Source organism: Cavia porcellus, unplaced genomic scaffold, assembly GCF_034190915.1.
Source record: "Cavia porcellus strain 051 isolate PalLab524CR breed Dunkin Hartley unplaced genomic scaffold, mCavPor4.1 scaffold_29, whole genome shotgun sequence".
NCBI lineage: Eukaryota > Metazoa > Chordata > Mammalia > Rodentia > Caviidae > Cavia > Cavia porcellus.
Genome location: NW_026947512.1, coordinates 10,637,422 through 10,654,666, shown reverse-complemented (window position 1 = coordinate 10,654,666; position 17,245 = coordinate 10,637,422). Strand labels below are relative to the sequence as shown.

The following is a 17,245-nucleotide window of genomic DNA, read 5'->3' as shown; positions in this document are numbered from 1 at the left end:
TCCCCATCAGTAGGAGGGTCTACAGGAAAGGAGCCATTTCTGCTTGGTTTACAGCCCTGTGCCAGTGTGATGGTTGATTTTATGTGTCAACCTGCCTCCCCCATTTCGTGTCCAGATGAAGCACCATCGCTCTGTGCATGTCTGTCAGGGTGACACTGGCAAGACCAGGGCTGGACCTGCCGGACTGAAGAAAGGAGATTGCACTGACTCTGCCGAATACGTGAATAGGACAAAAGAGTTGAGGACAGTGGAATCTGCCACTTATTTTTTCTGCTACTATTGAGCTGAGACATTTTCCTTCTGTGTTTGGACTTGGATTCACAGCATCAGCTCCCATAATTCTCATGCCTTTGGATTTGGCCAGAATTGTATCACTTTCTTGGGCCTCTGGTTTGCAGGTGGCAGATTTTGGGATTTCTCAGCTTTCATAACTATGCAAACCACTTCCTCACTGTCTGTCTCTATCTGTCTATCATCTATTTGTCTGTCTATAATCTATCTATCTATCTATCCCCTGTTGGTTCTGTTTCTCTGGAAAACTATAATGCAAACTATATAAAAACTACCAAGCAAAAGTCCTGGTGCAGAATATAGATTTAATAATTGTATGGTGAAGAAATAAGTGAGAGAATGAAAGAATATGTTTTCACTGGGAAAGGGGGGGGAGAGAGAGAGAGAGAGAGAAAGAGAGAGAGAGAGAAAGAGGAAATCCCTTCATCCCGTTGGGATGTCCTTTTATCCTTTAACCAGGCCAGCACTGTGTTTCTGGTCCACCATGGGCACTCACTGAGTGTGGACAGTTAGGTGAATGGAGAGGACCACGGTAGAATGTGGGGGCACATTGGAGTGTGAGGATACGTGTCCAGAGCACACCCTTGCTATAAGTCCCTGAGAACCTGGGCAATGGGGGTATATTGTATGCATCACATGAAAGGAAAGATGCAGGCCAAGAGGGTCCTGATTTGCGGTGATGTTTTATTGCTGACTAGCAAAGTGGCCACTATTGAGGCACAGGTCCTCAGGGCCACGGGGTGATTATGGGAGGGCGCACACCACTGGATAATTGCACTGATTACTAATGCTGCTAACATTTTTCTGGCCTAATAATCCACTTTTAATTTTACCCATGGCAGTTCTTAGTTCCCACAACACAGCAATAATTAAATCTGTGTTCAGATGGTTATAAATGCACCCAGAGGTCTTAAGCAATGGGTGAATTATACTCCTTTAAGTTAGAGTGTAATGTTAGCATTCAGCTATCTCAGAAAAAATACTAATTACTGAACTTCCTTCCAGTTCCCCTAGATCCCTTTAGCTTCCACTTGCATTTTCCAGATAACATGCAAGATGAGATTCAGGTGGCAGACTTTCTTCCCAGTCCTGTAATATCATTCGTCTGGTATTGTTATCCAAAGGTATAGGTGTCCAGGATGGCTTATTTAAAACACATTCAGGGGTGGTGGCTGTTTTGACAGAACTTTGCTGGTCTGGGACTCCAGGGACCTGTTTTTTTTAGGAAATGAGAAAAGAAAGAAGAAATGAAACACAGGGACAAGGCTAAGAAATTGTCTCTCATTTCATTCTTGTAGGACTCCTTCAGCAGTAGAAGTTCACAAGCCTGGAGAGGGGATTTTCTGCTTCTTACATGGCCCTAGGGGTGTGAAGAAGCCTGACAGTGTTCCCCCAAATTAGGAGGAAGGAAGTTTTGGTTATAGTTTTTATTTCCAGGGTTGAGATTCTATAACTCTTTTCAAGTATTCATTATTGTTCCGTTATAACAACGAAAATGAAGAAAGGCTCTTTTTCTTGGCCTTGGAATTCACAAATCTTGTTCTGTGCCCAGTGGACCAAGGGGAGCTGTGTTGTCTGTCACAGTCTCTTATACGACCCAAGGGCCTGGGAAACCACAAGAGCTAAACCACTCCTGGCCCTGATCCTGCCAGGGACACCACTTCCCGCTCTTTAACTCCTGTTTGTACTGTTCTCTCTCCACCTGTGACAATTTCCATTGTTCATTTCCATTGTCACAGGTCTTGGCCAAATCAACCTCCTCCAGGTAAGTTCCTAAAAGCCCCTCTCCACTCCAACAGGGAAGTAGGTTGTCTGAGTTTACCACCGTTGTCCATTCATTCACCTTGGTCCTTCTGGACTCAGCTGTGCAGCTGAACTGGATGCAAGCTTCCCTGGTCGCCCTCATCTTGCAACTGTTCCTTCGTTGAAGTCTTACCTAACATAACTTAGGGGTCAGAGTTCATCTTACACCGTGCACTGGAAAGGAGAAGATGAAAACATTTCTCGGGTGACCAAGTCTGAGAGGAGGTGGTCACGAAAGCCAGCGTCAGAGAGGCTGATGGTGAATTAGGAGGACCAGCTCAGCGCAGGCAGGGCTCCAAAGGGAGGCTCAGCAAGCTGGGCTGTTGAGTATTCTCAGCCAGGACCCATAGATGGCACTAGAGATTTGGAGATTTGGCTGCCACAGGGGGCATTCTTCCAGGGCTGAGAGAGCCAGGGGGAGACGGCCGGAGGGAGAGGCCAGTCACTGTCTTTTATGAATGATTAAAGTCTCAGAAGCAGAGATGAAACCATGTGGGTGGCTCTAGACAGGAGAGGCGACCACCTGTCAGCCACCTTCCCCGGTGGTAAGAGCACATGCATAGCTGGTGGCAGGCAGAGACGAGCGAGGGGACAGTAAAAGGAGAAGCAGGGAAGAGCACGAAGAGGGTCAGACTCAGGGCTATGATGAGGGGACAGAAGGGTGACAAGGAGAAAGCTTACCCGGGAGGGTGTTGCGGAAAAGGGCCGTCTGGGCAGAAGGCGGCTGTAAGTACAGAGGACGGGCCTCCTGACCCAGGCAGGCCAGTGGAGAAGGCCTCCCCTCCACACTCCCCTGCAGGACTCAGAGACACACACACCTTTCCTTCAGGATCTTTTATTAACGTATAGAAAATGTGTTTAAAAAAGGAACTATACAGAGGCTAAAAGCAACCAGGACTAAAAATACTAGTTAACAATGGTTAACAAGCAGAGATTCCAGTCTTCGAGCTACAGTGCCATGAAAGGGTGGGGCAGGTTGATTTTCCCTCTCTTGCTCTGTGTGGTTTTCTTTTAGGTCATTAAAGTGAGCATAACCTGAGGAGTCTGTACTCTTGTTTTTTTTTCCTTTCAGACTCCGTTTAAAGTAAGTGCTTTTTCAAGTACGTTGTAGCTACAAAGTCAGTCTTTGTTATTATTATTGTTATTATTATTATTATTATTATGTTTTTACCTGAAAAGGCTGTTAAAGGTTAAAACGACAAACTCAAATTTAGAGAGATTGGAGGATTTGGTGTTTATGAATTCTCAGAACAGCAATCTAGATTCCACCAGGGTGAGTTTCAGCTGCCTAGAGCTCCAGGTACTGACCTCTCTTAGAGTCACATGGCTTGTGTAGGGTACCTGGGAATTCCTGTGGGCCTGGAGGGAATGGAGTTTGGAGTAGCTGAAGTGTGTAAGTGACAGGAGGAGCTGACAGGTTAAGAACAGACTCAGATAGAGTCTGACCCTTAGAGGTTGGTGAGACCCTGCTGTAAGGCGAGGCCTCAGAGGGGACAGGTGGGAAGGAGCTGGTACAGGCGTGTTTAGTTGACTGACATTTCTGCAGGATCCTGGTGTTCACTGCCTCTCACATATGGTTGTCACTACTGTCCAAGCAACCCCTGCCCTGGAAAGGGACCGCAAAAGGCAGAGTTTTTCATGGAAAGATTCATTCTTCTTTATGTAAGCATTGTTTAACAACAATGAAAAAGAGGATCATTTCTGAAATTTTGGCCTGGCACTAAAACCACCAAGTCACTAAGTAAGGATTTCTTTCTAAATCCCCCAAAGTAGCTAAAAGACCTGAGATTGTGCCCAGTTGTTCTTTGAGACCCCACCCCCTCACTGCATCCACTGGGGATGGAAAGCAGGCAAAGAAACCAGACGATAAATAAAACTAATTTCTTTCCTGTCTTCTTCTAGCTTCATTTCTCAAAAAATTTCACAGATATGCCTGTGCAGGGCACCCTGAAGGTGTTTGTCTCTCTGGGAGTCTGGGAGGGGCTGGTCCAGATCTGTCTGCAGCCTGCTGATTTTTGCCTAAAAATTCATGAGATTTCTGCATTTGCCAACCATGCGTACTGGTTTCAATATGTTCATAATATAAAACTGTCTTCCCAAATTCTAGAATATATCAGTGTTCTGGGTGCTTGTGCCACGTTTATTCTGGGGTTTCTCCCTCCTAGTCTCTCTTATGCCACCTCTTCTCGCCTCTGCTAAAACTTCAGCTGGAGTAGCACGACTCTGGAAAATCCTACTCTTCCTCCATTGGAAAAGAAAGAGGTTCCTATGGTCCCCAAAGGATGGAGTGGGAAAAATTGTGTTTTCGTTCTGCTCTTTATCTCCTCCTCCAAGCTTGTGGAGGACCCTCTCTTTTACCTCCCAAATTGAAGGAAAGAAAAAGAAAGAGCTACCTGGATGTTCCTTACTCTGCCCAGTGACGAGGTTGAGAATTCCAGTGTAGGTAATCAAAACAATGCAAGAATTCCCCTTTCTTAATTAAAAGACAGAAAAGAGAGAGTGGCCTCAGTGACCCCTTTGTGAGAATATTAATAAAATCCAAGATGCATTCACATGGCTTCATAAACATGAATGGAGGCAGCTTCATGAGTAGAAAAATCAAGCAATTTTGAATTAACTGAAGAGATTTGGTGGCTTTCTATAGTAGCTGTGTGACTTTGGGGTTGTTACTAAAAATTTCTGTACCTGCATTCTCTTTTCTGTAAAATTGTGAAATCTATGGTAAAGATTTAACAAAATATGTTAAGCCCTTAGCACAGTATCTGGCAAATGGTAGATATTCTATTTCACTATTTTTCTCAATTGGTTTCTTGAAGAAAAACAAATTTAAAAACTCACATCAGATCTAACCTTAGCCCATTGCTAATTGACTGTGTGAACTTGCGCAAGCTGCCTATCCTATCTTGGCCTCAGTTTACTCGCGTATGAAGTCAGGGAATTCCTTCTGGCTTGAAGGTAAGTCCCCGACATCTGCCTCAGGGGCAGGAACACATTAGTGTTCAGTGACAGATGTTAAAAAGCATCACAGGGTTTCCCTAGGGGCTGCTAAAGCAGCTGGAGGAAGAGCACAGTTCTCATCCGAGCATTCATTTACCTGCCAGCCTTGCACCTGGCCCATAACTCAGGCGTCCCAGGCCTCCTGGGTGCATGGCTACTTTTTGGAGAAAGATACTTGCACTTCTCACCCGTGCCCATGCTGCCATGCCCGAGAAATCTAACCCAGGCTGAAGGGCTGTTTCTGAACTGGGAATTTAGCACTAGCTCGGCTCCCAGCCCAGGCCCTAGGGGCTGTTTTATTAATAGAGGGAGCCAAGTTTGTCTAAGGAACAAGGGCTGTGTTATTCGGGTGCTCCGCAATAGCCTTATTAAGCTTGGGGAAGGAAAGAGGATTTCCTGTTTGGAGAAAATGCAACTCTGTCCAAAGATCTCGAGGTTTGCCAAGGACATTTGGACAATGAAGTGCTGCAGGTGCAATGAAGTCATGTTTCAGGCTGGGGGTGACCTTGAAAAATAAATCAGAAATGCTAGAGATGACAAATCAGGCTGTGACTGCTGGCAATGAAAAAAAGTGACCAGGCAGGATGGGTTGAAAACATGAAGTCCCTCTGCTTCTTGTTTGGGGTAGGGCCTCTCTGGTGCCTTTACTTTTCCTTGGCGAAATGAGCAAAACGATTTGTAGCTCTGGTTGAAGCAGGAGGGCAGCACTCAAGAAACATACCTGGTACCTTTGTTCCAGCCACTCACACCTGGTCCCTGATTTCTTACTGGGGGAATGTCTGTACAAGGCTTCCTTTTTTAATCTGTGATGATCCATCAGCTTCTTCTTTTGTTTAATTTTTAATTTTGTTCCTCTTTCTAGCTGTTAGACAAAGCTGAAGGATACAGAACTAGCTTAAGTGAATCCAGTGTGGATACAGTCAGCATGATCTAGAGTCATGGTTCCCAGTGGGACCTCAATCCACAGCAACAAATTAGAATCAGTACTAGAGTTGTTTTCCCTACTTGCTTTTGGAAGTTTTCATTTCATCTGTGAGCTCTCACTTGGCTGGTGGTATAAAATGCTCCAGAGTTATTGAGGAGAACTTTGACAGAGGAGAGATGGGGTTAAGGTTTGGGGAAGCAGTTAACCAGAGATCTACAGGAATGTGATCAGAGGACCCTGGAGAATACAGCTAGAGAGAGACCATAACCATCACCCAGAAGCCAGACCTGTGACTCATGCTGCCCCAGAGGACTGAACCTCTCTGTCATCATCACCTGCATTATAGAGGATGTGAATGGGAAAAAAGTGGGTGTCCAGATCTATCATGCATAGGTACAGATTCCCTATGATGAATGTGACCAATGTACACCTCTAAATTTTGCCAATAAACTTAGTAAGAGGAAAAAAAGGACCACCTAGGAAGATTAGGCAGGGTTGAGATGTAGCCCTGCTGGATCTGGATGAGAAGTGGAGCAACCAAACTCACAGAGGTCACCAAGACCCTTCTTGTGGCCATGGCAAATTTGAGGCAGGTGTGAAAACAAGTGAAAACAATCCTCTTGCGGGATTTTTGAAACTGAACTGGGCTTCAATCTTTTCAAGTTCCCTTATCAATATTTTAAGAGCAGACAGTGAGATGCAAATAGAGCTAGAAAGTGATCTTTTCTCCCTCTACCTCCTCACCCCCATTTTCCTCTGTTTTGGAAGGAAAGAAATGGAATTAGGGAATTAGACCGAATAGGAGTTCGGTGATAAGAAAGCAAAGTACAGAAAATAACACAGCCTGGGTAAGTGGCTCACATTTCCTGAAATTCTGGGTGGAGAGAGGAAAGGAGAGAGGAAAGGAGAGGGGAAGGGAAGGAGGAAATGGGGGAGAGAGAGAGAGAGAGAGAGAGAGAGAGAGAGAGAGAGAGAGGAGAGAGAGAGAGAGAGAGAGAGAGAGAGAGAGAGAGAGAGAGAGACCCATGCCCATGCATTTGCAAATCCGGGTCACTGGCTGGTCTCTTTTCAAACCCTTGAGCTTGACGTATGCACTGTTCTCACAGGTTCCATTTCTGTTTCTCCAGAGAAAGGGACAGAGAGGAGCTCATATACCCTTTCTCAATGGGTGCTTTATAAAGAGGTCTTTGACAAGACTCTGCAATGACCTCTGGTTCCTTAATTTATAACGTTGCTCTTGAAGTAAATATTAAAAGTAAAAATGTATAGGATCGTTTGGTTTGGCATGGGACCCATTGGAAACCTTGGGCCTTTGACTTTCAAACAGCAGTTTCACATGGAGCTGGATGGTTCTCCTGGAGAAGGAAAAAGGTGTCTGATGGCCATTACCTTATGAATGGTGGAATAGGGTGGGTGAGGGAAAGAGTTGGTTTAAATGTTCATGGAAGTTTACTCTTCATCTCTTTGCCGCCATTTTGTTACTGTCCTCTTACAGATTTATCCCTCACACAGATCAGTCTTCATTTGTGGTTTGCAACTAGGTCTCCCAGAAAACTGTAGGGCCCAGGGGTTATTGCAGTGTTTCCCTGCGTCTCTGGAGGTGTTGTGCGCGCCACCTTGTGGTCACTTTTAGTAGGTTCCCTCTCCATCTGTTAAATCTGTTCTAATGGCCACCATTTATTGTCATTTTTATATCTGACTCTTTTCCTTCCAGAAGTAACCCTGGAGAATATGAATTTAATATATTGGAAACAATACTTATATGATACGAAGCGCAAAAAGGAGAAACTGCCTGAGTCTGGCAGTGAGTCTACTGTAGTCACTGGTAGTTGGTTTTGATTTTTTGGTACCTTTTTTTTTTTTTTTTTTTTTTTTTGGTATAAGTATATATTCTGATTTCATTAGACTGCCTTTATGGCAGGGTCCATTGCTTTTCCTCCCAAGTCCCTCAAGGGACCCTTTGGTATCCTTGCCTCTCTCTGATATCTTTCCCGGGAAAAGGACAGGTACTTGAGGGAGAGAACAAGCAAGCATCATCTGGGAGGCTCAGGACAGAAGTTAAATGAGTCAATTGACCCTGGGCCTTGGGAAGACATAGAACAGTCCTCCAAAAATGACTAAAACAAAACAAAACAGAAAACCAACAAGAACACTAATAGCAACAAAAACTAAAAAACTCACCTCAGGAGAAAGGTACTTCACTCAACAAAAAGAATCTACTCAACAAAATTCTCTAAAATGAATGAGGGAATGCTGCTGAGTCTATTTATGAAAATTCTCCATAGGGTAACCCAGTTCCTATGAAAGGCAGACTTTGGTTTACACTGATGTTTGTTGACTTTCTCTTAAACTGATGACATACAATCAAGTTCCATTTCAGCTCCATGGCTGAGGTGGGCAGTCCTGGCACACCCAGGTCCCTGGAATTGCTTCTGTAGGTATATATGCTTCAACCTCTTCCTTGGCATTATCTTCTCTCTCTCTCTCTCTCTCTCTCTCTCTCTCTCTCTCTCTCTCTTCAGACTTTTGAATCAGTTTCTCTTTCCCTCCCTTCTCCTTTCCTTCTGTTCTTTCCACACATGACCTAATTGAGTCCTCTCATGGACGCACATTTCCACTGATTTTCACACCATAGACAATCATTACTGATGCTAGAACTGAAAGAGAAATTAGAAATTATTCTAGTCTAATGTCTCATCCAATAGGAAAGGATACTGCAGCCAAGAGAGGTAAAACAACCTACCCAGAGCCACACGGTAGCATAATGCAGAGTTCCTCATTCCGTACACTTCCTTCCTTCAAACTTGTCCCAGGCTCTAGCTAAATCTTTTTAATACACAGGCTTCTCTTTCTTCCTCTTTCTTCTAGTTTTTTGAAGCATACTATGAACTGAAAAATAAAAGTACCAGCTCCCTCTTTTGATCCAGGCACGTGGTAGATGAGGTCTCACTGGACACTACTAGAAGACAGTATCTACAGAAAACGGCAGACTGACTGTATCCTCACACTCCAGAAGTGCAGTTGTCAGGCCTAGGGACTGTCCCTTCCTGCTTGTTAAACTTTGTTCAGAGGGTGGGCGTTTCCATTAGAAAATCACCCATCTCAGGCTCGTCTAGTTACTGGTTGGCAAAGGCACAGAAGCCCCAGTTTGGCACACATGGTCCCTACAGGAAACAGAATAGGAGTCCTGGGCAATTGGAGAAGAAAGGGAGAGGGCAGCTGTGGGCATGAATCTGGATGGTTCCTGCAGGAGGGTTGCAGCTGACATTTGGTTTGAAGGAGAAGTTGAAAGGTCAGAACTTTTGAGAACCCTGGGCTTAAAAATCCAATCACGCTGGCAGGGACAGCACATCTCATAACTTTGGGGACAGGCCCACAGTCCTCCCTTTTCACCTTTGGGTTCTGGATGTAATTTCCTCCAGCACTTTTCATTTTTCCTTTCAAAAGCAGGATAATAAAAGAAGATGGAGAAAGGCGTCTCATGATCTCACCTCATTAAGGGGTCATTTCTGTTTTCCACAGGACCAAATTTAAAAAAAAAAAAAAGCCCTCAAAGCAAATATTCCATCTCCTCCCAGGACTGTTAATAAGAAAATGGCTCACTGGTCATAGAACTACTTCTTCTGACTTATTAAATCGCCTACACCAAGGAGAACCTGGCTGATGACAGAAACAAGGCCATTAGTTTGCAAATTCTGCAAAATAATCCGTGACAAAGCAGAACAAAAATGGAAACGGGTAAGATCTCTGTTTTCCATGGGACTTATCTCTGTGGCCGATGCCCTTATTTCTGCTTCTTCTGTCTTTTCCTCAGAGCTTGACCCAAAGTGCTACAGACAAAAGCCATCTTCCCAGCCCACCCCTGAAGAAAGTCACTGGCTGGCTGCCCTGAGGGAGGGGATGTGGCTTGAGACCCACAAGGATGCAGCTGCTGCATAACCCAGGGCCAGTGGCAGGCAACATCCTGGGAACCAGATGAGACTGTAGGCCTGAATGTAGAAAGAAATTAGGCAAAAGATTGAGCATGGCTAGAAAAAGGCCCCCACACTCTGGAAAGGTAAGAGCCTCAGAAATGAGAACTTTGGTCCCTTCCAAAGAACATGGGCTGTTGGGTAAGGGTGTGGTTGATTGTTTCCCTCTTAGGGGCTTTGTTGGCCGGACTCTTTTGCTAAGACTTCTTCTCTGAGCTGGTGTGACTACCTGATCATCAAGGGCACTGACCAGATCAGCAATACCTGGTAGGTGGAGGCATCATGAGAGAGTAGAAAAAGAAGGTGCGCACTATCACCCTAACAGTTGTATTCCGTGACTTGTCTTTGAACTGGTCATTGAAGCGAATGTCCCACTTTTCCTCCTTGGTGGGAAAGGAGGGGAATGTTAGGGATGATGGGTTAGGAGGGAGGGTGCAGCCTGGGGCCAGGCTCTGAGCAGCAGAATACAGCAGACAGTAATTAGCTGGCCCCTGCCACAGCCCCGCTTCCTTCAGAGACCCTTAATACACTGCAAATCACGTTGCTATCACCCTCCCCCCTTGTATCATATTATAAAATACAAACAAATGACAGAAAAACTCATTTGGCTTGTGACTGTGCACTGCTCAGAACTGTAAGGCCCGCCGTTTCCTTCCCGATGAGAGACGGTGGTTGTAGGGGCGCATCTTCATTTCCACGAAGGGTATGGAGAACTCATGGCCTTTCCAGTGGTACCAGTTGATCCCCTGGGCATGAGACAGATAAACATATCAACTCAGTCTTCCCTCTCCTTGGGATGCCCTACTGGAAAAGAAGGGAAATGATGGGAATCGGCAAGCAAATGTGGGTCTGGCTGTTTTAGTGAGAAAGTAGCTTCCCGGCTAGGCTCCCACTGTAGAGTAAGGAGCAGCATCTGCGGCCCGGTTTTCCCCTTATGCATTCTGTGGCCTGGGTCTGAACTGCAGGTCACTCTTAATCGCCAGTTTTATGGTTTTGGCTTTCAGGAGTTGTGCATGCACTTGTAAATAGTGGTGGATTTCAGAACCCCAGGGGTGTGGCAGCGATTTGAAGAGATCCATTTGCCCATTCCTCATAGGAGACTCAGGCAGACTCTGTGTGGGGTGACCGAGCAGCTGGGTTTGTCCAGAGCCTAGGACTTTCGCTAAGGCCTTTCGATGCCAAAACCGGGTAAGTTCCACTTGATCCAGCTGCCTCCCTGGACTTGCAGTCTGGGGAAAGACAGTCCAGCTCATGGGCATTTCTGATCTCCCCCTGCCTGGGGCCCTAAAATGAAGTGCAGCCTTTGAAGTTATTTCTCAAATTGATAAATTCCTCCTGTGAGGAAACGGAAGGGAAGCTGTCTGGTCACCAAGGGCCAGTCTGAATGAGTGCTAGGGCCTGATGCTTCCCAGAGGAAGGAAAGGAGCACCCGGACCTCCCGATGGCTTCTGCTCGATGCTGTCCCTATGCCTGCATCTTTACACTTTTTTATTTATAACAATGATCTTTTCCAAGCCTCTGCATATTTCTTTTAAAAGAGAAATGTAGGACTTGCACGTGCATTAAAATAAAGCTGGGCCCTGGGCACCGAGCTCCGAGCCACTCCCGGTGCAGCAGGCTGCCACCCACCTGGCTGTGCCTGGACTCCGCGTACTTCCCATTGAGATTGGTCCGGTGGCAGTTCTTGTACCACCAGGCGCCCTTGTAAGACATGGCACAGTTGGTAACAGCAACGTCATTGTCTCTGTCCTGTGTGGAGAAAGGGCGTCCCTGGTGATAGCTAAGGGAGTCTCCTGCAAAAAGAACACATGTGAGACTGTGCTATTTGTTCCTTTCTCCAGGATTTTTGGACGTTTGACCTATTGCCAGGAAACCTGCACTCCACATGTGGAACCTTCACCTACTCTCCTGTCCCCACGCAACCTCTCGGCTGGCTCTGTCTCTACTTTATCCCTGGTGTTATTATCTCAGGCTGCTTTCTCCAGCCACATCCTCATCCCATGACCTTTCGCTGAGAATTTTGCCCACACAGTCCCATGTCAACACCCTGTCTTTTTTCCTCCAGGCCTGGACAGGGACACAGAACACCCATGGTTCCAGCTGCCTCAGTGCTGAGCCAAGTTGGCTGGGACCACTCAGATTCAGCCTGGCTTTCATTTTAGTCCTGATCAGACTGTACCCGAAAACCCCCATTCAGCACTGGAGGCTGCCTGTGAAGAGGGACATTATTAAATCACAGTTCCATTCTGTGGGAAAAGGGATACAGAAAAAAATCATAGCTGTATTAGAGGAGAATTGGGTTGGAAATGGGCTTATCCTGGGCAGAGGTCCATGGATACTATCCTCAGATATCAGAGGGACTATTAAGAAAGCATTAATAAACTCTGGAGAAGTGAGAGGGTTAGTGTGTAGAGACTAGTAAGAAATATTTAGGCTTAATGTGAGGGTAAAAAATCACCTAAATATTACAGTTGCTCTCAAGTGGTACAGATTGCTGAGAACTATGGTGAGATTTCTATTCTCAGAGGCAAACAGGCTGGGCACTGTCTGCTGGGGGTGCTGCACGGGACGCTTGTATAGAGTGTTTAAGATGCAGGGTTGGGTTCTTAATCCTCTATGAGGAGCAATGAAAATTGTGGTAGGGTTCTTGTATAGATTCATAATGATTTCTTATTTATTAAAGTGACTTTAGATGTGTCTGAGGCTATTTGATGCTAGTAGAGACTTAGTTCTGGCTAGCTGGTTTTGGAGTTCTGATCACAGTGGTCACTCAGTTCCTACAGTGGATGGATCACAGCTCAACTGTGGGCTGCTCAGCCTGACCCTCTGCCTGGTCCCTAAACTAACACATAATTGTGTGAGTATTCTGGTCTCTTCATCTTTTCCTTCCAGTCCCCAAGGATTCAGACTTTGTGTCCTCTAGAGCTAATCCCACCATTCCAGATCTAATTTCCATCCTGGAAAAGACAGAAAAGATTTCTTCCCCTTCCCTATTAAAAAGAAAAAAACCATTTTTATCTGTTACTGTAAGTCATGCTTATATCTTTTATCTTAAAGACTCTTGGGTTAATTCTGCTCTTCAGCAATCCTTTCTTTAACCACCAATTCCTGGATTGTGTTGCCTGTACTCCACATCCACATCTTCTCATCCCTGTTTATCCCTCTGTGATCTGGAATTTGCCCTGGAATGAGTCTCTCCAGCGTCCGCTTAGATATCAAACCTGCCACCATCTTCACGTCCTCCTAAGCCTGGCCCTTTGCCCATGGCTGCCTCACCTGCTCATCATGTTAACCAAGTCCTTGCTTCTTCCTGTTGAACCACGCTCGGATTTACCTCTTTCTCGTTACCCCAACATGAGTCAAGGCTGCTATTCTTCTCTATCAGGATCAGTGTAGCAGCCGAGAGCTATCCTTTCTGTTCTCTGAGCTTTACTTCACCTTGTTTAGGACTGCTCCTCTGACCTTCCTCAAGCCACCTTCCCTGTGGCCTGCGGGACTTACAAAGGCACCCCTTGCCCACCACACTAAGGCTAACATTTCCTGCTGACTGCTCAGGCTGACTGCTGGTCAGGATCCGGCTCCTTCTCCTTCACCAGTTTCTTTCATTCCTTCTGAGCTTCTGCTCTGCCTGGGACAGCTGTGACTTTCTCAGCTTTCTCCCCCCAGAGGAGCTAATCTTTCTGCAGCTTCTCATGCCCTCTCCATTTAGGTTTGTTAGATGCAACTGCTGTGATGGAGCCTTCCTCACTGCCAGACCCCCTTTCCAAGCACCCCTTAAACAGAAAGTGCATGGCATTTATTGTGTAGTGACTTCCTAATTGTTTTTTTAATACTTGTTTAGTTCTTAAAAGGCCATGTTTTATATTTCTTTCGAGTCCGCACAACTTGCACAGTAGGCCTTAGACTTGCTCGCAAGTCTCCTATTGATAACCTGGAATGTTCAGTTCTAACCCAAGCACAGTCCTACTTAGAGACTGGCCTGGAGAAAGGGGAGCAGAAGGAGCTGAACTTGGATGAGAGGGCCTGGAGAGAGTTCTGAGGGTGGGGCCAGTAAATTGAGCAAGAAGGAAAGTTGAGGGTCAGGGAATTGGGTAATATTAAAAAATGCCAGACAGAAGGGAGGGCCCGTTCCTCCCTGGAAATCTGTGGGTCTAGAAAGAACCACCATTGTATGGAGTTGCTCAGAGAGCACGTGGCCTAAATAGGCTGAGTTTTTCATCTCCTGTGGATGAGCTGAATATTCAAGATGAAGAAAAATCATAATTAACTTTCAATGACCAGCCATGGTCTTACGAGAATTTGCCTCTGACATATACGAGTCAACTTCAGCCCAACAGTTCTGCCCTCTGTGGGGACTTGCAGGGAGGCAGGGCTAGGACAGAGGTAGCAGGGGCCACCCTGCAGTCAGATAAAACATAGGCTAGGGGTGTAAGGAAGAGGAAAAATGCAGGGAAGCAGGAGGGCCTGCTTTCTTTCCTATAGGAGAAATAAGAATGGATTTTCCATAGGCACAGTTCTAATCCTGGGGAGTGAAAAATTTAGGCTAGTAACTCCATGTATCAAACAGTAAGATATTTGGCAATATAACTTTATGAAAAGTGTTACAGTAGAACACACGAAACAGGCTAGCAAACAAACTGGATGTTATGTGTCAATAGAAGGAAACGCCAGGGCTCACAGAGATGGGTGCTCTGCTCACAGAGACACTGTAAAGAAAAACTGATCATACACATGATTCTCTGGGAGGCTTGAGAGGCCTAGTGAGGGGAATTGAAGTGGTGTCTTTGCTCCTAGATGCAGCCATCACGACTGCTGATGGTGAGGGGTAAGGAGAGAGCATCCCAGAGAACGGGGATCTGTATTGTTTTCATCAATTCAAAGATGGTTTCCCAGATGCTACTGCAGGGAAGTTTTTCCCCAGGTAGAGATGGTTCTGATTCCTCTGAGAGAACATATTGATTCATCTAGATAAGAAAAACAATTCTTTGTTTTCCTTCATGACACTTTTTTTTTTAAAAACTTTAAAGACTCTTGCATTGCATTTACTGGACTTTTTCTTACTATTCTATGGAGTAAGTCAGACATTATTAGAGTTTTCCAGATGAGGAAACTAAGTTCCAGGAAAGTGACTTCGGGTGAACTCAGCAGCTAGCTGAGCTGTGAACACTGCTGCTCCCCATGGCAGCAGCGCCTGACACCCACGGCCAGTCTGCTGCATGCCACCGGCCTTGGGGTGCACTCAGGGCCCAGGTACCTGCAGTGCCGTTGTAGCTTCCTAGGCGGAGTTTGTACAGGCTTCTGCTGTCTTCCACAGAGAACTTGTCGTAGTGGGCGAAGGCGGCCTCCTGCCCATCCCGCATATCCACGCGCAGCTCATAGCGGCCCTGGGCTGTGATTCTGTGGATGTTGTCCAGCCCTGCGGGGAAGAGCAGAGGCTGGGCTGAGCCTGCCCCAGCAGCTTGAGAGGTGGGAGGGAAGATTGGCTACATCCTCCAGACAGATGCTGAGGGAAAGAGGATTGCTTTTGCCCATACCCTGTCTCAGGTTATTTTTCAAACAGCCTCTGACAGGCTCTGCACTTTCTGGAGTAAAGAGGCTTCCAGGTCCACTGATGACTGCATCCTCAGACAGCTTGGATCCTCATATCTCATGTTGATCTAGTAATTGTTAAGCCCTGAGTCTGAGGTTCCCAGACCCTGATCCTTGTTCCCTTCTATGCCAAATTATGGGTTGGACAGAAATCAACAAGTGGCATTGTGAGTGTGAGTCTTTGGTGTCAGCAGGAGAAAGCAAGACAGAAACCCTGGAGAAGTTCAGAGCACCCGATATTTGGACTTAGCATTTCCTAGCATTTGGAGGAGGATTCTGTGTCTTTCATTACACTGCCCCTCCCGTCTGCCTCCAGGCCTCGTAGGCCTCCCAGAACCAGGTCAGAGAATATGGATAGTCCTGGGCTGATGGTGCCTCAGCTGATGATTTTCTGACTACACAATGGTGTGAAAACCATTCACATTTAGTGGAAATGGCACTTGGAGCTTTGAATTTTAATCTTCCCCCAGGTATGACTTGCTCTCTCCTGATGCTGAGCAGTGGAGTGAGCACAGCTACCAGCCAGAGTGTGATCACTTGGGTAAACAATCCCTACAGTACAATGTCTCCAAGTATGCTGCTGAGTCAGAGGCTTGGTAGGGTAGGTGTGTTAAGTACATTTTCAGCTTCAAAAGATTTTCAACTCAGGATGGGTTTATCAGGTTGTAACCTCTATCATAAGTTGAGGGACATCTGTGTTCTTCTCCACCTCCCGATCCAGTTGTCTTTGATCTAATCTGCCTGCCACGTCTTACACTGCTGCCTCTTCACTGTCTTCTAGCCCGTGATCCTGGACTCACATGCCCTCTCTTTGGTTTCTCTGGCCACTCCAGGCTTTGGGCTAACTGGTTGTTTTAAGGGACAAACCCTTGCCAGTTTGGAGTTTGCCCCCTTCCTCTGAGAATCTCTAAATTTTGACCTATTTGTCCAAACTTTGAACCATTCCACAGTGATTTCCAAACCTTCCTGATTCTATCTGCCTGGTGCAGTGGGATCCTCTTGCTTTGCTGTGACATCTGATAGCAATTCTAGTGTGTCAGGATTTAGAATCAGAGACTCACATGGCAGGAGGGGAAATGAGCCTCACTTAATCCTTTCCTTCCTCCATGTCTTGCGTTTGACCTTGGCCAGTGACTGCTGTGGGGGTTCAAAGGTCTGGGCTTCTTAGGCCTTGGGGACTGGGACTTTCAGGAGCAGTTTAAGCTCCAGAGCTTCCCTTGAGATGAGGGTGAAGTGAGTTTCCATCTGAGGCTCATTTTTAGTAGTTTTTCTGGCTCTTCCTGCTTCTTCTTATAGAAACCCCTAACCCTTTAGTAACTCATTTGAATGAGAACTCTCCCCATTAAATAACTGAACAAGAATCCCTGTCTCAAGATCTGTTTCTAAAGAGCTCAACTTAGGGTGACAGTGTTACCTCTAACCTGAGTGCTGCTGCCAGACTACACATCACTGGGCTTCAAAGAGCCCTCACTGGCTCCTTATTACACCCTCAAGACCTCTCTTTCTGATTTTTGAGAGCTGTAGGTGCTTTCCTTCAATACACCTGGTCTCATTTTTCTCCTGATTTGCACTTGCCCCGTGGCTGGACGGGCTTCCTGCCTGCACCCCGGTTTGCATGTGTCAGGGATTCCTGCCTTCCCTTCTCCATTCTTCTGACTCACTGCTCAAT

At 46.0% G+C, this 17,245-nt stretch overlaps 1 protein-coding gene across 3 annotated transcripts in view; it reads right to left on the bottom strand.

The window, feature by feature from the left end:
* Positions 1-2,913: 2,913 nt before the first annotated feature.
* Tnr (tenascin R) overlaps positions 2,914-17,245 on the bottom strand; it is a 427,384-nt gene continuing 413,052 nt past the window's right edge. For all 3 annotated transcript variants that reach the window (XM_003474657.5, XM_063240217.1, XM_023567106.2), the window contains 3 exons: positions 15,242-15,403; positions 11,617-11,780; positions 2,914-10,733 (listed from right to left, as the gene is read on the bottom strand). In XM_003474657.5, the coding sequence (XP_003474705.1) occupies positions 10,614-10,733; positions 11,617-11,780; positions 15,242-15,403 (446 nt within the window). In that variant the 3' untranslated portion in view covers positions 2,914-10,613. The remainder of the gene's footprint in view (positions 10,734-11,616; positions 11,781-15,241; positions 15,404-17,245) is intronic.